The sequence below is a fragment of the Manacus vitellinus genome, unplaced genomic scaffold, assembly GCF_001715985.3.
Source record: "Manacus vitellinus isolate BGI_N305 unplaced genomic scaffold, ASM171598v3 scaffold_6_pilon, whole genome shotgun sequence".
Taxonomy (NCBI): domain Eukaryota; kingdom Metazoa; phylum Chordata; class Aves; order Passeriformes; family Pipridae; genus Manacus; species Manacus vitellinus.
Window position 1 is genome coordinate 8211646 of NW_021940750.1, and position 21787 is coordinate 8233432.

Genomic DNA, 21787 nt, shown 5'->3' on the forward strand with positions numbered 1-21787 from the left:
TCTTTGCTCTTCAGGCAAGCAACAGGCAGGCTAAGCTGCTTTTAGCAGGATTCTTAGTATTTTTATTCTTGTATGACATATAGATGAACACTTCGTCAGAGAGGAGGATGTACAGCTTCCTTCCAATGACTGCTAGACCTACAGCTCCCACATCATTCCTACAGCATTAGATTCCAGAGGCATGGCACATCTTTCTTAAGTATAGCACCTGAGCCTGGATAGCAATGCAATTGTAATTCATTTCTGTCCAACTTGCAACAGGTGCAGAAACTACTTTTATATGTCCTTAATACAACCTTTTTCTATCCCTACTTTAGGCAGCTTTGCAGTGCACCAATATTTACATGAAATCTGTGCTCTCAAAAGCCCAATTGCCTGTGAGTTGCACAGGCTTTACAGTAAGAAAGGGGGTTCAGATGCTCTCAAGAAGCATTTGGTATCTGGCACACTGTGTGCACATCTGCAAGAACAAGTCGTGTTGATACACTGGCTCCTTTCCGCATGGGGGTGTTAAGGTTTGCCACTGAATGATGGTTTGGTGGCAGAAATAAATGCATTACTGTAATCCAGTGAAGGCAAACTGTCTCTCTAGCCGTAACAGCCTTCAAAAGCAAAGGGAGGAATAGAACAGTGACTCCAACCCTGTACAAGACAACTGTACAATTTACATATATATTTATATACAGTATATAAAAGTCTTTGAGTCCCAGTGAACTCAATTTTACATCATCAGTAGCTGTTCCAATTTTAAAAAGTCATGATCCTGCTTCTCTCCACTCTCCAAAGTATTAGATTATGGCATTGAAAAGCAATTAAAACCAAACCCAAACCAATTATTAAAAAGTGCAAAAATTCTGGGTGCCACTTCTGCTACGGTGGATGTTGCTGATGCTGCATGCTTGCTCACAAGCAGCAAGGTGTCTGTCCATCTGTCACTGGATCTTTCCTTCCTTTGGGTCAGCTCCTGCCTTCCCTTCCCGTCTTCTGCTGCTACACCAGGCGACCTACTGAAAGGGTGGGGTGGGCAAGGAGGAAAAAGACAAACAGAACAGAAACAGGACAAGTGAGGAAAAAAGGCAAATTAAAACGAAAAGACACCTGACTGATAAAGATACAGAATAGCTTCTGCTGAAGCCATGGCCCTAGAAGGCTGAGATCCCAGAGTAAGCTGTGAGGCTGAAAACAACTAGGGGCTAATGAGACAGCCTTGCTGAAAAAAACACTGAATGATTCACACTGAGCCTTAAGGACTGCCATATTTTTAAACATAACCCACCACTTTCCTCCCCCTCCTTGGAAATGGGCATGCAGCTAGGGAAACGACTGGTCTCCCTCTGCTCTGCTCCCTCTGCCTGCCACAGCTGATGCAGAAGCCCACTGCTGCCAGGCTGCCCTGCCACCATCTCCCTAAACGGCCACAGCCAGCTGTCTCCTCCCCTAGAAGACAAGCAGGTCTCGAAGGAGGCCTTTCTTCAGAAAGCTTTTGTTAAGTCCCTCATCAAAGATTCTTAAAGAATCAAAGCTCTTACAGGATCAGAGCAAGAGCTCTGTGGATTAATTACAGGTGAAAACACACTATAGAGAAAGCAAAAGTATGGACTTGATTTTCAGAAATTAGAAGGGTTACATCACTGGGAAAAAAGGCCTCACTGGGATCAACATGCCCTGCCACAGGGGGCAAATACTGTCAAATGCAAAATTACTCCAGATAGTCATATTTGAAATTGACTGCACAGCTCTGCAAACAGCAATTGCAGCGCTCAGTGAGCAGCTCATAAAAACAGTAGATTATCTTCAATGTCCATAAATGCAATGCAGAGTGTGAGTGGGGATGACTTGTCCTACACTGAGCGCTCTGAGTGACTAGGAAAGAGTCTGAAGCCACAGTACGCACTTGCTTGAATGCCTCTGCTCAGCTTTTAGCAGCAGACAAAAATCAGATACATGCTCAGAACTGAGGACACACCAAGAAACATGACTACATCAGTGTATAAGGTTTAGTCGATCTTTATCTTCAGTTCTCCATTCAGCCCATCTCAACCAGGACCACATACGGTCCCCAGAAAGGTAAGGAGGACAGCAAGAGGTATGGGAAGACTTCTGTCCTTAAGCAAATACATAGCCTAGGTCTTTTCAACACAGAAAGGAGCCTAACCAGATATATGTTGGATGGCTATAGAACAAGTGGGGGAGTAGGCAGGGGAGAACTGTTCACTGCTTCTTACAGTCCAAAATGAGAAGCACACAATGAAACCATGAGGCAGCAAGTCTAAAAGCAAAGCAAATAATGTTGTTCATGCCTGACAAAAGGGTGCAATTTGCTGCCAGAAAATACAGAAGAAAGCAGATCTGCACCATGAAGAGTATAGTGTCTTCATGGAAACTTGTCCATGGAGTAATATAATGTAAACACAACAAATCATCTAAATTATTGCTTGCTAGAAGGGAGAATAGAAGAGGAGAGTATTCATCCCATAGCTGCTGTATCCTATCTAATTCTTCAGCAATGTACTGTCTGCTCCAGCTAAAGACACAGAGCTGGACTTGGAGATGATGCAGCGGAGCTGCATGTTGGTATATTCACACCTCTTACAAACAACTTTGGTTTCCATCTGTTTCTATATTGCTGTTTGTGAACATGGGAGAGCAGGGGAAAATTAATTCTGAAATACATGGGTATCACAGAAAAAAAGGAACCATTTTGACAAGATACTCACTGAAAGGGTTAAGGCCTTGTCTTTTTCCATTGGGCAAACTGCTCAGGCTACCTGTAAAATCCAAGAACCACATTAAAGGCAATAAATGCTGTGGCATGACAAAGGGGGCTCCTTGTTGTCTGTTGCCAGAGGGCAGGTTCAAAGGAGCCCCTCTGAGCATGCTCACAGCAAGTCCTGCCAACACTCTCTTAAGATTCACATGCAAGAGTTTGACTAATATGCTTGAGACGACAGATGTTAAATACCTGGTGTTGTAGTAGCTGAATGTCATGAAATCCAGAGGTTTGGTGGGGCAAGAAACAACAATTACAAAGTTAAACTGAACTGTGGAGGGAGAAAGAAGAAAGGAAGGATACAAGTACTGTCATGAGGTTTCCCCAAGCAAGCAAAATAATGCCATGTAGAAAGAGGGCAGTCAGAAATAGCGAAGGTGCAGGCAATACAGATAGCCCAAGTTTATTAAATCTTTCACTTGAACCAAACAATCAAACAGGTGCCTAAAATCAAAGACCTGAACTCATAACTGGCGGAAAGGCAGAACTGTGATTGTGTTATGAGATAACAGGCACACGCACCCTATACCAGCTGGAGCTAATGGCAAGGGCCTCTTACCTCAACGATAAACCTGTTCCTACCATGTGTTGAGTACAGAGAGCTCAGGGATTACAGGAGGTCTCAAAAGCATGTCACGTTTCCTCCTAGCTGCTTGGTCTGATTTCAGAGAGGGATTAGCTGAAAATGGGAACTCCAGCTCCCAGCCAGCAGCAGTAAGCCTATTGCCACCCTCCACTCTGCCCAGCTGAAGACTTTGATTTGTGCATGCACATGAGTTGACTGCACAACTTGCTCTGCACATTCAGGTACTCTGCATGCCAGCAGCCACAGCACACTTTGCTCTGTGGAGAGAGGAGGTGGGCAGAAGTTCAGAGGGCAGGGTGAGGTGGGGGAAGCCCCGGGGGTGAGGAGGCTGGGCTGCAGGATGGAACAGAGCTGCTGGGAAGGACAAGAGAGGGGGAGAGAAAGCTGGTGCTGGCCAAGATTGAAATGGGTCACAAAGCACAGCCTCTTGGCTTCAGAGAGCATTAATACGAGAAACTGTGTAAGCACACTAAGTTATTCAAAGGCCTCCGAACAGCAGTCTGGTACCAGCCACCTGCCCTGGCATGATCAGCGGAACCACAACTCGATGATACCTGTGCCCAGGTGCCCACGTGCGCATAAAACACCAGAGGCTCCACTGCCGGGGCAGAGGCTCATCCCGGGCTGACCAGCACTCACAGCCTGGGGATGGCAACTACAAGTTGGGCCCTTTACAGGCTGCCGCCAGGGCCCTGGAAGACGCTGCCAGGCCACGCATCGCCATCCCGCCCAGCAGCCTGGGTAAGCCAGAGGGCATCCCAAAGAACCCTCACCTCCCTTCAGCACCCAGAGCAGGTAAGCCTACAGCACGGTGTTGGGAACGAGCACTATCTGACTTCAGAAAGAGGTGAATGAGCACTATCTTTGGAAAGAGGCGGGAGCTCCAGGTCGGTGTGTGCAGAAGGCAGGAGGATCCCTCGGAGTGGAGCACGACCCCGTGCACCTCCATGGGGAGGCCACACTGAGGCACTCAGAGAGCATCGCCTTCAGCCAACTGCCTGCCATATAAAGCCAGGCCAGCCATGTATACCTACGGAAGGCAAAACCCTGCCACAACTACGCTGCACGAGGAAGGAATACGGCAGGTGGCGACAGTGGGTTACTAATAGATACTTGGGAAGCCCTTGGGCATTACAAAGTAACATCCCATCACTCGTCAAGTTTCATAATGGAGAGTATTTGCTCAGCCTCACAAGTACACTGTTTTGAGAAACAATTCTAGCCACACTGGTTTAGGCCAGGTGTCTTTCAAAAGAAAAAGCTCCAAGGAAACTCCAGCAGCTTTTTACATGAAGAAATGATTCCTCAGACTTACTGAGCAAATCTCTCACCTTTTGGAGAGAGAACCTTGCCACCACCAGCTTTGTATTCTCAATACATTACTGATGTCCTGATTCATCACTAACTTTTGTTAAGATTAAAGGCAAACTACAGCACCGCTACAAAGCTCCAAAGGGGGATATCCAAACAAGAAAAATAAAACCAGGCACTGAACCAGTGGAGCTCCTTTGCATTCTAATCTAATTGTAACTAGATGCACTTTAAATTTCCTTTTTAATTCGGTCATTACCTAGTTATAGTTTTCTCATGGCTGCTCAGACTGTTGTTTTCTACCATCATTGGTCCAGAGGCATTTCCTAGGTGACTGCTCTTTCCTACCTTCTCCCACACAGCTGCTTGCACAGTAGTGATATAGAGTGACATCAGTCCCAGCCTCCCAAGCATACAGAGAATCAATTACTTCTGAAGATACCAATAAGAAAGGTCCCAAGCATCATTGAATGAAATCTGCTGTTCAGATTGCCTGTTACTTTTCCTTCTTTCTGTAATATTTCCTCAGATCCAGTAGAAAGTGACATGCTGTTTAATTACACACACACACTTTTAATGAAGATATTTAGATCCTGTTTCTGGACTGCAGTCTTGGTGGCTGGGTTCCACCTCAGAAGTCCTCATGGCCTGTGAAGCACGCCCAACACCTACCATCTGACAAGCTCTTGGACAGCAAAGCAATCACGGGATCTGAGCTGGCAGAAGGGAACTTCCCATCAGCTGGCAGAGGGATATTTCTTCCCTGCCTATTCCCTTAGCTCCTCTTTAGGCAGGCACAAAATGCTGACTTGTTCTTCTGAATTTGGAAGAACACAGAGGCAAAACTCAACTCCAGCATTTTGCAGCCAGCACAACTAGCATAAGCCTTACTCAGATGTACAGCCCTCCTCTCCAACATGACTGGACTCCAATTTATCTCGGGTCCAGTAACTTTCCAGCAAAGCTTTGCAGTGTGTGTCTATCTCCTCTGAAGGACCCTGCCTTTTGACTAATGCAGAGAGCTAAATTTGTTCTTTGATCACAGATGGTTCCTCCCTTAACTCAGGCTGTGCAGACTGCACTGAAGAATGCTAACTTTTAACAGTCTGTTTTCCTTCCACAATTCCTCAAACAGACAATCCTAGATCTAATGATGGTAAAGACCGTTTCTGGCATACTCGAAGCTAAAAGCCCTCCCTGCCTGTTCTGCCCCAGTTTAAGAAACTATTTGCAGGCTTCTGCAGACCCTCAAAGGCTGACTCTATGTGGTTGCTCCATTCTGAGATTTAGAAATGGCATTTTTCCATGAGAATGGCCCTTGACAGAAACAAGACAGGTTTAAACAGAGGGACAAGAGCTGTGCAAAGTGGCAACCAGACCTAGCAGATTTTCCAGCAGCTTTCTAGATCACCATAAGGATGGAATATGAAGGGTTTCTGACAGACTGGACAACTACTTTCCTCACTGAAGAACCACTGGCTGGTAGTACCCACATATTAAGTTACCACAGGCATTAAGAACCTGTTGAAGAAGGGAAGAGAGAACTACTCACCTCGCACAGATTTGATCCTAAGCTGGAAAGAGCTCAGATTCAGGTTTGTCCTTATGAATACCCCAGCTGAATCCTCACACATAAATCTTATTTATTTAGACTCTTTAGTCCCTGAGAGGTGTATAAAAGTAGTGATTTATCTATGCCCTATGCTTCCTTTAAGCAACACTATTTCCACATTTGGATGGAATTGGCCACAAAAAAATGGTGAAACACTGACAAAAATGCATAACACTTAATATCTCTATTCCTCAGCATCCCAAATGCTACAAAATTTGTATTATGTTTTATTTTCAAAATCATTATAAGTGCTCAATTTGCCGAGCAGGAGGCATACTCACCTGGAATGATGACCCACTTAATTTTAGTCCTTATGCTACTGAATACCCAACCACAATTTGGAACATCTGAGCTAAGTTCATTTGTAATGATGTATATCAAGGGGAAATTATGACTTTCCTTGCCTCCTTCCAACCCTTCCTCATCCAACAGGTCTGCATCCTTCTTGTCCTGGAGACTCCAAACCTGGATGCAGTACTCCAGGTGGAGTCTCACCAGAGCAGAGTGGAAGAGCAGAATTCCCTCCGTCACCCTGCTGGCCACGCTGCTTTTGATGCAGCCCAGGACACGATTGGCTTTCTGGGCTGCAAGTGCAGATTGACAGCTCATGTCCAGCCTCTCATCCACCAGCACTCCCAAGTCTTCTCGACAGGGCTGCTCTCCATCTGTTCATCTCCCAGCCTGTACTGATACTGGGGGTTGCCCTGACCCAGGTGCAGCACCTTGCACTTGGTCTTATTAAACCTTGTGAGATTCCCATGGGCCCACTTCTTGATGCCATCCTGTTCTTAGGTGTGTCAACCACACCACTCATCTTGGTGTTGTCTGCAAATCTGCTGAGGGTGCACTTGATCCCTTTGTCTGTGTCACTAACGAAGATATTAAATAACACTGGTCCCAATACAGACCCTTGAGCAACACCACTGGTCACTGATGCCCATCAGACTCTGACCCGTTGACCACTACCCTCTGGATGTGACCATGCAACCAATTCCTTATCCACCAAACAGTCCACCCATCAAATCCACTTCTCTCCAATTTAGAGAGAAGGATTTGTGGGAGACCATGTCAAAGATGCCGACTGTTTCTAAATTTAGAAGTTCTTATGAATGGAAAGCATAGAAAACTTCATGATTTCTTAAAAAAGATCCATCACAAACATGCTTACTGAACCTCTAGAGCATTTCCCTCAGTTCTTTCCTACACAGTAGTACCTGCTCCCTGCACTGCCCCCTCCACTGCTTTTTAGTCCTCATCGTCCTTTAACTTACCCATTTATCTTTGATCCTCAAGGCTTATCAGGCCTGTAGAAGGTATGTGGAGCTGTATGACAAAACAAGATCAGAGCCCCTTTCTGACCACAGTCCTGTCCTCATACAACAGAAGAAAACATGAAAGGTCAAAGCTGCGTTCCTAACAAACAGTTGGACAATTAGGCACTCACAATGTCTCTCTGCTTTCTTTCCCCTTAATATGGGCTCAAAGTTTCACATTTTCTTTCTTCTCTACATTTGATTTTTCCCCCTTCCATAAACTAAATTTTGAACAGTTAGTTGGCCAAGGCAGCAGATTCCAGAGAGTCTTATTCCAGGCCAAATAGCAATAAAACTCATTTGGCATATCCATCTTATTGGGAAGGTAATAAAATTAAGGATTGCTATTTTGGTATGTCATTCCTCAGTAAGGTACTTATGACTATAAAAAAACTTCCACTGGGCTACGGAAGCTGAATGCTTCTTACAGCTGACAAGTAATGCAACATGCCTATTATGGTAACTAAGATGTTTATAAAGCACCTAGAAAATGCAACTTCCCAACACCAAAATGTACTGACTCCCTTCCCACTTGTGCTAAACCTGAGAAAAGACCTAAGGAAATGTTAAGATGGGACAAAGAAAGCTACCCACCCTTCCCAACTAGCATGACAGTTATAACAAGAGCTGTCTGCACAGACAAAACACCTGCACAGGATATTAGTCCCCTGGAATCTCCCTGTTTGCCTTCTCCTGCCAAGTAAGTCTGCCCACAGTCAAGAATGACTGATAATTATTGAATTTGGGTTGAACAGTTTCAATTCATAAAATTTCCAAAAATACCCATTTGGTTCAGGTCCCAACAGATGATGAGGTGAAGATGAAAAAGCAAGAAAAGGCAGGAGGGTGGGTTGATTGCTCAGGCACTAAACAGAAAGGAAAATAGATTGTTCACATGCCTTATTTCTCCCCCAATCTTGAAGTACAATTTAACTCTGAAAAAGGAAAACAGTATATCCCTGTGCTTTCTTTCTAAGTTGTTCTCTCCCCATCATCCACTTTCCTGCATGCTGAATTTAGCAATGAAAGTAAGTATTATATCTGTTAGTCAACAGACTCTCCAGAGAAGGCTGGGTCTATGCTGACTCATACATCATCCAACCTTCATGGCTGAGACAACCCAATACTGTTAGCAGGGTATTACTCAGAAGGGTCTTGATCTGATCTGAACTACAGTTTCCAAGGACTTCTACAGTACAAAGCAGAGTTCTGGTCAAGGCTCATCTGTTGCCCTGTTTCTGTATAGTCTTAGCACAAAGGTCTGTGATAAGGGGTATAAGATGGAGTAATAACACAAATAATGAACTACATTTGCATGGCAAGGTATTAATCCCAGTCATTTTCTCACACAAACTGTGGCACTTTTGAAACAGCTGGGAGAAAACAGATTCCTGAGTTTGTCATAACTCCGTGTCAGTTTTTATTGTCATGCAATGGGGAAGAAAAGGCACTCACCTCCTTCCTTGCTGACTCCCAAACACCCTTTCAGTTCCTGAAGCGAGATCGACTTGTCCTTGTTGAGATCACAGTAGTCAGTGAAACGTCGGGCACATTTCTTGGGCTTGGCTTTCTTCTTTACATAACGTTTGAAAGGCTTTAGCTCCCGCTTGTTGATATCATCACTGCTGTTGTTGTCCAGCTGGCTGAAATACCAGTGTACCACTCGCTCCTCTAGTGTGTGGCTGGGGTCTGGCTCAGAGAACCTGGAACAGAGGAAGCACAGGCCCCCGAAAAATGGGTGCTCTCACCAACACTGTCAAGCATATGCTGAGGAGCAAGAGCTGCTCATCAAATCCGGCAAGTGTTATGCCATATTTAAAGAAGGCAAAAAACACAGGTCTTCCAACCTCCTCCTTTTAGCTGGGCTCTATTGAGAGAGAGAAACTTTTTCTGAAAAAGTCCTTTAGCATTAACAAGTGATGCCAAGAGAATCTTGGACTCTGATACCCTCAGTAGCTCTGGTTCTCCTCACACCAGTTGCTGAAACTCTGTCTAAACCTGGAACAATACCCTTTAGAGGGTAAGAAGCAATATCCTTGGTCCTTCTGACCCTTGGGTTCCCATTCAAGTTACCAGCAGGAGAGCCATGAGTGTCAGCTGTCATGATAGTTTTTGTGACAGCGACATCTAGACTTCAGAAAGGGGACAAATTAATTTAATGCAAGAGACATTCGTTATTTGGAAATGTCCTTGGCAAGATACAACATCTCCCTGTATCTGTACTCCTGTGCTGTATTTTCAGCCTTTTTAATGCTTTTCACGTGGCTGATTTACACATAAGAGTTCCACAGCAGACAAACACCACAAATCCATTAAAGGCAACACTACAGATTTGGCAACTTCAGTTTGCTTCACTTCTTACTCATTGTGATATTACAAGCTTGATGCTGTTTGACTTATTTTATTTCTATGCAAAACAACAATATCAGAGAGGAAGAGAAGAAAAAGAGGAGGAACAGCAACAGCTATAGATGCACAAATGGAGAACACTGACTTTCAACATCAAGCCATCACTGAATAGGCACCGTTATGTCTAGTGCTCTGCAGCAGCAGTAGGAAAGGGGTTTTTCCTCAGTGATACTGAGAACCAGGGAAGAAACTCTTTCTAAGCTAGCCTGTCTTTTCTCCATATGATGAGCATGCCAACAGAGAAAGCTGAAAAGATGCTGAAATGAGGCTTGAGACTTAAGCCTTTTTGCTTCCAAGAATAAAGCATTTCAGTGCATGGAAATTAGTGGATAGGTAGTCAGACATGGTACACTGGCACTGGTTGCTCTGACTTGTTCCAGGAGACATACCCAGCTGCTGCCTAAATTCCTTCCCCAGGAAGGAAAGAGGAACAGTTTCATGCTGCAGGCAGCCAGATTCTCTGTGTGAATTTGGAGTATTCTAGCTGATGGGGAAATACAAACCCCAGCACCTTATAAAATGTACTCTAAGACTGTCACCAACCTTGTTTCAGAAACTAGTAGGATCTATATTTAAATGGTCACTAAAAAATTATTTGTTGGTAACTAGAAGGGAGAAAATTCTTTTCACTTTCTGGTATGACCAGTTTTGCCTTTAAAACACATCTACAGAGCCTGAAAAGTAACCCCCCCACCCTCCCACCATGGTAGATTAAATCATTAGTGATGAGGAATCTAGAACATGCAGAAAGCAAGAACTGGCACTTAGATGGAGAACAGAGATCCTAATTAACTTTCTCTGATAGCTTCTACAAATTACCTTAGAATATAGAAAGATGGCCCCTATCCAGAAATCCATGAATCCTTACAACATGTAAACACTCACAGAAGGGAGAGGCAAATAAGCTGCACAACAATTTTCCCAAGGTTTTCCTTGAAGCTATCTCTATCATTTAATTCTTAGCTGAGAGGCAGGTTGGCAGTCACAGAAGCTGGTCAGTGAACAGCAGAATAAACACTGTGCAGGAGAAAGAACAGGTTAGGAATAAGTCTGGGGTTTTTTTTCTAGCCAAAATACCAGGCAAGCCCATAGATTCACCTGTGGACAAGCAGAAATTACAAAAATCTCCCCAGGAAGTTAAGGGAGTGCCCAGATTTTCAAAACTGTATACGTTGACCAGGATGACAGGAGAGAACCCTAACCCTAACCCTCTGCCTGGTTTTTATGACATTTATTAACATAACTATTGGCCTCTCTCCCTTTTGGAAAAGAGCTGGCTATCATTTGAAGACTAGCATGTTTCCAACAGCCTCAAGGAAGTTCTGTATTGCCAGGAGCAATATTCTGCTTTTGCTGAGATAGAAGAATAAAACATGAACTTTTACATGTAAGATTCCCTTGTCCACACCTTGGCTTGTGCTTTGTTTCCTGAAGGCCCACAACTGGAGAAGCAGAAATGGAAAAACTAGCAGAGCATCTTAGAACTAACATCAGAAAGACAACAGATAGGAACATAAGCTTCTTACTACCTGCTGAAGAGACACTCAGAAGCAGGACTTAAAGTACCTCTTTTCATGAGGAACACCAAGGAAGAGTTCTTATGAGTTACCAAGAGAAGCAACATAGCTCTCTTCAGCACTTCCATACAGAAAATCAAGGAAATCTACAAGTTAATACAAATACATTGACTCATGAGGTGATGATAAATCGATCTTTGCCATTACAAACATGCTGAGAGCTCATGCTGAAAACTGCAGCATGCTAATACAACTAAAGGGAATTAGTTTAACGTCTGTGACTTTAGGAGGAAGGAAGATACAGCCATTTCTGAGTTTATACCACTTCCTGTAAGCTGCCTTAGCAGGACTGGAATTCCTAAGATGTTTGCCTGCTCTCTCTGATTATCATCCAGAATCCTGGCACATCATCTCAGTTCAGCCATACCTCCCTGGCTCATGAAATCATATGATACATTAATGAAGGCTGAGGTTACCACACTTTGACAACTGCCCCTGCAAGGCACTTAGGCAACACCATGAAACATGAATTCATGCAACTTTGTAGCACTGCTAGGCCACCTAGCTTTGATAATATGCATGACACCAACCATACCTGCTGGGTCAGCTGAAATAAATCTGGGGCTCTAATTCCCCTGCAAGCACAGACTTGCAAGAGTATTCCAAGGGAATTTCCTTCTATTTGCCCCCCCCCCTTACTGTTGCAAGAGAAATAAATCAGCTCTCAGATGCAAACTTCATCTTGGGCTGCCTTTCTACTCATTCAGACCATAAAGGAATCATAAACACCAAGACAGAACAAAGCTGCCTTGTACATTCTCAATTTCCAACATCTCTTGCTTTAACACCAGTCACACTAAAATCCACTGAATTCCAGTACCTCGCTTCAGTGCTGTAGCAGTTTTGTAAGACCTCGTAAAGGCAGACATTACCAAAATATAGATGGTCTTCTCAGGTTGACTGCATTGCAGCTGTACTTACTTTTTTTCCTAATTGTTCCTCTTTAGCACTCTGTAGCAAAACAATCAACCCCAAAGAATGAGTACTAGGGTAGCAAGGAACTCTGTGCAAGCTGCTTTTCCAAATGTTACCTGCTGGACTGCTTTTGTACACAATCCAGCAGGTTTAGCTCAGTTAGCAGCATAAGCCCACCAACATTCCAACAGTGAGGAGAAGCATGGTCTGTCAGTAACAGCCTAGGACAGCAAAACTGCTTTCTCAGTTGTCTTACAAATTTATTAGCATCAAGTGTATAGTTGTCTCTAAGTAGGCTTTTGCTCCTCCTTGTGTATAATGTGCTAAGAGCTCTGTCATAGCAGAAGAATACTTAGTTCTTAGGTGGCTTATGCTTGGAGATATGTGAGTTAAGGTACTGTGACTTTTAACAACACTATCTTCCAGCTGAGGCACACTTCAACAGAATACTTCGCATCATCTAGTGTAATTGGGATACAGGTAGAACACACAGAGGCTGTGAAAAAACATGGATATAACACTTTTGTAAGCTGTGCTGAATTCTGAATCAGAGAGAAGACTGCTAAAATATCAAATAGGCAGCTTGAATATGCACTTTGCATGCCATCTGTAATGCTTTCCAGTCCTCGAGGCTCCTTGCAAGAAAGGAGGAGTTAACTAGCAGGAAGGACCAGGGAAGAAGGGGAGATAAATATGGTGTGCAATCACATCCTCCATAGAACTGTGCTGTCAAAGGGTAATATGACTGCCTAAATTTTACCACATAAATTGAAGTCCATTCCTGCCAAAGGTGATCCTTTGCTCCCTGAACACTTGCAGCCCCATTGCATCCCACTGCACAGGCTGCATGGACCCACAGTACTGTTGCAGTGACAAAAAATCCTAATACAAACTACTGCTTTGACAGAAAGCAAGCTTGCAATCTCTGAAGTACCCACCAGATGATCACCTGTTTGAAAACTTTTAGAAAATTTATTCTTCTGTAACACAAACTTTATGTAGCAGCTGAGGCAGAAGGAGGGAAGGGCAGTAAGACCAGCCTAACATCACCTAGATGGACTGCAGAGACTACAGACCACAGGATTTCATCATTCCAGGATGAAAGAACAAAGGACAAGAAACTGTTAGCACATGCAACAGTGTTAAAAAAAAAAATCAAGTCCAGTTTTCATTCCTAACATACAAGGCACATTTGTGGTCAGGATGTTTACAGGAGTTTAAGTTGTAAGTTTCTATGACTTGACAATATTTTGCAAGATGGAAAGTGACTGACCCTGCCAGTCAACACCCATGACTGCATTGATGATGTCCACCAAAGTGCCAGCAGGGAGCAGTGGAAAGCAACAAGTTTAAAAAATTGAGGTAAAATCCATAATTGTTCTTTCTCTGCTTCCACTTCTTACTCCACTTTTGTTGTTCTTTGCAGTTGCCTGTTCTAAAGTTAAAGGCTGTAACGGTGGAACACTTTGAATCAAAGAGGATTACTCTAATGGAATTGCAAAAGGATCCTGTGTTTGTTTTCCTATTCTCCCTTTCCTGTAGCCAAAGAATCAAGAAGCCAACAAAAAACTAAGCTGTGTTCAGACTAAACAAAAGGGTACTAGGCAGTCCAAATTCATTAGGGGAAATGCATAATTCCTCTACACTTAAAACTTCAGTTATCTCCCTATTACAGTTTCTTCCTCTCCTCTGGCTAAGTTGTACATGAAACATTATTCTCAACTTTTCTGAACATTGTGGGATAAATAATTTAGAAAGTTAAAAAATAACCTCCCTTCACTCATCACTGACAGCTCAAAGACCCTCCTCTCACATGAGCTCTCCTGTATCTTTAATTAGGCTAGAATTTCAATAAGAGGACAAAGAGAAGTTGGTATCCAACTTCAATTGAAACACAACATGAATTGAGCATTAACTTCCCTGTGCTGTTTGAAAGTGTCAATCTTTATTAAAACATGGATTGACTTCAGAATGCCCCGGAGATGTGCTGAGCTGTGCTTGCCTGCTTCAAACTGCTGAACTACAGCATAAAAGGGAACCTCACAGGCATTTTCTGAAGTATGTTTTGGGGGTATTACATGGGGAACAAGTGGCAACTTTAAATGAAGGGACATAGCTGCTGTGTTACATAATAAGGGTGGCTGTTCTAAGCTGCCCTTTTACCCTAAATTCCACAGGGCAGTAATATTTTTGCTGATAATGTATCAAGCCATAGTGCACACATTTTGGCAACTAAAACTCATTTCTGAATCAGCAGGGACCAAAGAGAGTTTCTCAGATCAGGGAAACCCAAGCTGGGATTCCCTTTGATCTAGTTTAGTTTAGGCCCTGTGTAATATGAATATATCAGAATTAGAAAATAAACTAAAATGTACTAAAGCAAAGTAAAAATTTTTTAAGTGCTGCTCCTATTATATGCTATTTACATGTGAACAATTTCAACAATGCTTCTTTTCAATACGGATACCAAACACTGGCTAATAAACCAATTTCCTACAAGTGCTCCCTTAATTACTTTGAAAGCATACAGTAACAAGATGTGCCTTGGAATTATTACATAAACTTAAAATCAAGAATGAATTTTACCAGAGATTTTCTGTTTCAAAACTCTAAATGAAGTCTACGTGGCTATTATGCTGTAATATAAACCTGGGCCACGAGGAAGGGAAGTTCTCATCTCATTTACATTATTGTAAAGCAAGAGTAACTCAATTAAAGTCAATAGCTTTGAACTTTCTTAAACAAGACAGGACCTATAAGGGATTACAAGGTTGTTTTAAGCATGCCCAGTTAGAAAAAAAAAGAGTCTTATCAGGTTTTATTTACATGGCCTGCAGGAATTCAAGTGGTACTGCCTCACTTTGCTGCTACTAGATTGTTTTTGGGTGCAATTTAGCACAGCTCTATGTAGTATTTTAAAAGCAGATCTCTAATTTCTCCTCATGCTCTGCCCTCACTCCCTCCCCACCATCCCTGCAAAAAAATAAAAAAGCTAATATTAATTGCAAAGCCACAGACAGCTTTACATTATAAATAGGTAAAGTCTTGAAGACAGCAAACACAGGAAGTTTTCACTCACATATCCAGATCCAGACTGAAGGCAGCAGGGTAATCTAATCTGATTTCCTGTATATCATACTCATAAAATGTGAATCAAATTATTCTTAGGACCATAACTCGGGTTTGACTAAAGCAAGTCTTTCTGAAACACAACAGGCCTAAGATGAAAGCCTTAGAGAGAGGGAATTAGTCACCTCCCTCATGACTTCATTCTGCCTTAGATTTGCCCTCACTTTAAAGAAATTTTGATCATGAGTTTGTTTATATTCAGTTAATCATGTTCTTCCCTGATAGATTAAAGAGCCTGCAGAGTCTTTGTCCCTGTGGAGATACTCAGATTATAAAAAATCTTTCAATCTTTTTTTTTGTTTCTCTTAATACCCTGAGGAAGGCTGAGCTCCTTAAGACTCTCACTGTTAAGCTTTTTCAGTCCTTGACACTTTGGAAAGGCTGTTCTCTGTGTTTGGTCCTATATTTTAACACTGATGCATAAAGATGCATATTGTATGTTTGTATCATCTTCCTGCTGCCACGTAGAAACAGGAATACTCCCCCACCTACCCTAGAACTCGTACATGCAGCTTCTCTGACTAAAATACATAGGCCCAGTTGACATGGGGGTATAGCTTGCTGTTTGCCTGGTCTGCCCCCTGTATCAAGCACAAGGTTTGCTGCTGATATGTTAAAAATTTACCTTGGATAATTAGATGCACTTGTTCAAAACCTAAAAAAGGCCCAGGAGAATAAAAAGCTGAGCTCTATTAAGGAGCAGAAAGAGGGAAGCTACAGAGGGAACCAGTGCATGTTTAAATACAGAACCTGTTCTGCCATCATTATAGCGAAGATGGAGAAGAGACTGCAAAAGTGAAGCTTGCCTCATGAATAAGGAAAATTACATTAAGACATTAAAACTGACATGACTGATATTAAGAAAAATCAGATAGTGACATCTTTAGCTTTTCTTTTCAACAAGAACTGGTCAGTAAACATGGGCCAGGGAGATACAGGATAAGCATTGTCATAAATACAGTATTTGGTTAGTTGTTAAGGCTGGAAATTAATTAAACATACGATTAACACTGATATCCCTTCAGCTTGGAAAACAGCTTTCAGTCAGGTTAGGTCACCTAGGCAATTTCAGATATACATAGAATCATAGAATTGTTAGGGTTGGAAAGGACCTCCAAGATAATCAAGTCCAACCATCAACCTAGCATCACCACCATGTTTACCACGAAACCACGTCTTTCAGTTCCATATCCACATGGTTTTTTAACACTTCTGGGGATGGTGACTCCACCACTTCCCTGGGCAGCCTGTTCCAATGCTTTGCAACCATTTCTGTGAAAAAGTTTTTCCTAATATCTAATCTAAACCTCCCCTGACACAACTTGAGGCCTCATCCTCTCATCCTGTCACCTGTTACTTGGGAGGAGAGACCAACCCACAGCTCCCTACAACCTCCTGTAAGGTAGTTACATGGAGAAGTAAGGTCTCCCCTCAGCCTCCTTTTTTCCAGGCTAAACATCGCCAGCTCCCTCAGCTGCCTCTCATATGACTTACTCTCCAGACCCTTCACCAGCTTCATTACCTTTCTCTGGACACACTCCAGAATCTCAATGTCTTTCTCATAGAGAGGGGCCCAAAACTGAACACAGTACTCAAGGTGCAGCCTCACCAGTGCCAAGTACAGGAAGACAATCACTTTCCTGGTTCTGCTGGCCACAGTATTGCTGATACAAGCCAGGATGCCATTGGCCTTCTTGGCCACCTGGGCACACTGCTGGCTCATGTTCAGCTGGCTGTCAAACAGCACCCACAGGTCCTTTTCCTCTGGGCAGTTTTCTAGCCACTCTTTCCCAAGCCTGTAGCACTGCATGGGGTTGTTGTGACCAAAGTGCGGGATGTGACACTTCACCTTACTGCACCTCACACAACTGGCCTCAGCCCATTGATCCAGGCTGTCCAGATACCTCTGCAGAGCCTTCCTACCCCCCCACTCAGCATGGTGTTATCTGTCAACTTGCTGAGGGAGGACTCGATCCCCTTATCCAGGTTGTTGATGAAGATATTAACTAGGGTTTAATTTTTTAATTAATTTTTATCCAATACTGAGCCCTGAGGAACACCACTTGTCACTGGCCACCAGCCACTCTCTGGGCCTGGCCATCCAGCCAGTTTTTACCCAGCAAAGAGTACACCAGAAGCCAATTCCTGAAGTGAGGACTCAGGATATTCCTTCCCTTGGGACCCTTGGAAAGCAGGACTCACTGCAGAAAGGCAGCTTTCCAACTCTGCAAAGCCATATGAAATGAAATATGTATTGATTAAATTTTTATACAAGGACAAAAAAATCCTTGAAGTTACCTTTAAAAAAGAAATGGTCCCATCATGGCATGTTGGGTTGGAAAAGCTTGACATGTGTACATGCTTAGCTTAGCTGATGCACACGGAAAGTTACATCAGAGCAGTTATCTGAATTTAATCATGGTGGTGGGCATGCAGAGTATTTGGGTGGTGGCAGTCTTTCACCTTACCAAGGATAACCTGCTCGAAGATTTAATTTTCCCTCACAACTGGGCTGCTGACATCGGAGTGGAAAATAAATCGATGTGACAACTATGTAAAGACCTGGGCAGCGAAAAATTCCACCAGAAAGGCCTCTATTGAAAGCTGAGAATTACATAAAGCTTAAGGAACATTAGGAATCAAGCCTGCTGGTTTATAGAAGTGCAGAAGGGGCATACATCTCTGGTCTCTACAACACTGGTTTATATTAAGCTTTATTTTAAGAGTAATGATTTACATTAGCTGTGTTTCAGTCCCAGTGCCAAAGATGCCAAATAAATATCATATACTCTCCAGGGCTTTCCACCACCCTTCCCCACTGCATTTTAACCATGCAAATTAGATAGAATTGACATTGGAATGCTTAAGTCTGGGAGAGAACGATGGATTTCCCATCCTAGGGGCATTTTTCATCCTGTTTATATGAATACAGACATGCCGGGCATATACTGCTCATTAGACGGGTTACAGAATATTCAGCATGCAGGTACTCAGTCACTGGCCTGATTTGTAAGGTCCAAAGGCAAAGTTAAACCCATATGAGTTCACAAGCAGTTCTTAATGAAGCCAAGGGACAAAGAGGTACCACCCAAGACCTCGAATAGTTCAAAATGGCACTGATTCCTTTTCCATTATGAAAGAGGAAAGCAGGGGATCAACATTACTCTCAACATGTTAGAGCAATACCCAAAGAAGTAACATATGCACAGAGGCACCTCCATCTCTAGACTCCTATGAACATAAGCACATTAGTCATTGTGGCATCCCTGAATGCTACACTAATACTGACTCCTTTTATAGTCAGGCAAATCCAGAACCATAGAAGCCTTGCCTAGCCAATGTAGCACTTCTTAAATCCATCACAGTTCATTCTCAGTGGCCTGTCCCAATACAGCACTGCAGCTGCTGAGCTGAGAAGATCTGCTGTTATCAAGCAGGAGGGGGAGACACAGTCTCAGCTTTCCATCAGTTTCCCAAAACCAGAGTTTTTTCAACAGGCCTGACCTGTTGCTCTTTCCAAAAGGGGTGGACAGGCAGCTGGTCAGAGGGGAGGGCCATAAAAACCAGCTCCTCTCCTCATCGGCGGCTGGCTGCAGCCTCACAGCAAAACCACAGCACTGGTACTGCCAAGAATTCAGTTCACATTCTTCAATCCCTGTGGTAGCCACTAGGCCACACGGTCTCCTTCAATGCATTTGCATTTTATTAGGTTTTTTCATGCACCAAGGGACAAAAGAACAAGCCACTTCCTCCCACTGAGCTCTCATTTCACACTTCAAATGGTCTCTACTAACCTTTATGGTGAAGCAGCTGCCAGGGAGGAGGGGTGGGAGAAGGCAGGCAGTGCTAAGATGACTGGACAAAGCAGTCTCTGAAGATGCAGCCTCAGATCCTCTCCCAGCAACCCAGAGGAACCCAAATCAGTCAGAGCAACACCTTACCCTCTTGCCCCCACCTCAGGGACACTCAGACCTCTGCAACCACCTGAGTGGCGTTCAGTCAGAGTGCTTTCTGGACTCACCTCCCACCCCCAGTAGGTGCTGCTGAGTTAATAGCCTGTACCATGTCTGTTGTCAGAGCATCAAGTAAGCTGGTAATAAATTCAACTTTCTTCCCTTCTGGGCAGCCTGCAAAAAGAAAAGAGGAGGTTTAATGCAAGAACACATAGGCTTGGTCTCCTACCCCAATTCAGCAAGGATCAGTCAGAACCTCCTTTGTTTTTAAGACGACAGCCATCAACACAGTCCCTAAGGAAAGGCAGAAGAATCCCTCAGTGGGATTCTCTGCGTGGCAATTTGTCCTGCAGCTTTTGTCTAGGCACATGCAGGGTCATCACCAATATCTGGCAGGAAGACTGTGTGGTTAGCTTTATGGTCTCATCCAGTTCTCTACCAGCAAAACCGAAGGGATGTGCTGGAAGCACCTGACAGACAGGAGTTCCCATGGTGACACTTGCAGAGAAGTTTACAAAACAACTCATTACCTCCTGGGTCATCTTGCAATGCAAACATGGTTGTTCTGAGGTCCTAACTGACATGTTAAAAGTCTGATAAGAGTACTTTAAACATACATGCTTAAAGCTTCACAGAGCACAAAGCAAGGTCTGCCACTTGCACTCTCCTCTTCAGGCACAGAGAGCACTGCCTACCAGCACCTACCACAATAATTCAGTTCTTTGCATGATCACATTCATAGGAAATATGTTAATCTGAGTCAATATGTGGCAGTCACCCCCAGTCACTGCTGGCTTAAACAGGATAAAGCAGGTTGAAGATGAGCTTGGTAACCATTTCCATTACTTAGTGAGGAGGCCACCTAGTTCCCCACCATCATAACCACAGACTGACAGAGCCTCCTATCCTAAACAGCACCATCCTGTTATGATGAAACTCTCCATCTCCTTACCTTTAAAAGGCAGTCTGTGCTGTTTCCTTGCATTCTTAAAGCATGCTTCACTTATTACCACATGAATACTGTAACAATTGCTCTAGCCTACCACAGAACAAGCATGCTTAACTTCAACCCACCACCTTCGAAACTATTGTCAAAACCCCATCACCCTCCCATCCTATTGTCTTCCCTTGATGTGACAGAGAAGCCATCACTACATCCCTCACCTCTTTCTCCAAACCACCATGCACTACACCAATTACTCAGCTGATTAAGGCAGTAGACATCAGAAAACAGCCTCCCACAGCAACATATAGCACTGTCAACACTTTCTGCTTTTCTTGAACAAGAGAGAAGCCCATGTACCCCAAAGAGAGCACCAGAAACTTACTGTCATCCCTTGACAGCTGAAAGCAGCTTGCAAACTGATCTGACAAAACTCTCTCCTTTGCAGTGTTACAGGCTCTGTTCTCTGCAATAGCTAACCAACAGTTCTTTGCCTGTCTCCGTATTACGTACATTACACACACGCACACCCCTCAGCACTTGTTTGGCACGTGGTCCAGAAAATGTCAGCATTGAATGGGTAAGCTGCTATTGCAGACAGAGTAGACCACTCACTTAAAGGAGCTTTTTGTTGAGGTAATGAAAAGGATGAAAAACTGCTTGCTAGAAGGCATTTCCCTGGGGTCACAGCATCTCACAGTCTGCAGGAATTAGCAGCTTGTCATTTGCTATGCACAAGCAACACTTTCCTTCCTTCTTTCTTTTTTTCTTCTAGCCATAGTCATGACAGTTTCTGAAGAGGGTATGTGTACGTGTGCAAGGATCTGAACTTATGTCTCCTTCACCTTGGCCTCTGCAGGGTCTCTCCACACAGGCCAAGGAGCACACTGCCTGCAGCACTGAGAGTCTTAAGAATGGTCAAACCTCCAGAAGAGGCATAAAGTAAGGGGCCCCCTGACAGAACTGAGTGCAAATGGAACAATCAATCTCAAATTAAAGCAGGGGTTTTTCTTAAAATTCAGTTCTGCTAAGAAATAAGAGCAGAAAAAACCCAAAAGAAACATTCTCATCCCCTGCACTTCTGAATTTTTGCATACAAGAGCAGTTAATCAAACAAACCTCAAGACTGCATTAAAAAGATCATGCAGCACAGCATCTCAGGTAGACAAATTAGCATTAGATCCCCCATCTCCTCATCTCTCCATAGATGGGTATTTTCAGTGACAGGAATCACCACAGAATCACAGCATGTGGTTAGGGTTGCAAGGG

At 43.5% G+C, this 21787-nt stretch overlaps 1 protein-coding gene across 9 annotated transcripts in view; it reads right to left on the reverse strand.

The window, feature by feature from the left end:
* Positions 1–531: 531 nt before the first annotated feature.
* Positions 532–21787, reverse strand: part of SMOC1 (SPARC related modular calcium binding 1) — a 117244-nt gene continuing 95988 nt past the window's right edge. For 4 of the 9 annotated variants that reach the window (XM_029964069.1, XM_018082488.2, XM_029964073.1 and 1 more), the window contains 5 exons: positions 19644–19749; positions 9048–9295; positions 2963–2977; positions 2718–2768; positions 532–1007 (listed from right to left, as the gene is read on the reverse strand). In XM_029964069.1, coding sequence (XP_029819929.1) covers positions 991–1007; positions 2718–2768; positions 2963–2977; positions 9048–9295; positions 19644–19749 — 437 coding nt within the window. In that variant the 3' untranslated portion in view covers positions 532–990. The remainder of the gene's footprint in view (positions 1008–2717; positions 2769–2962; positions 2978–9047; positions 9296–19643; positions 19750–21787) is intronic. The other 5 variants (XM_029964070.1, XM_029964072.1, XM_029964071.1 and 2 more) reach the window with 5 other exon arrangements.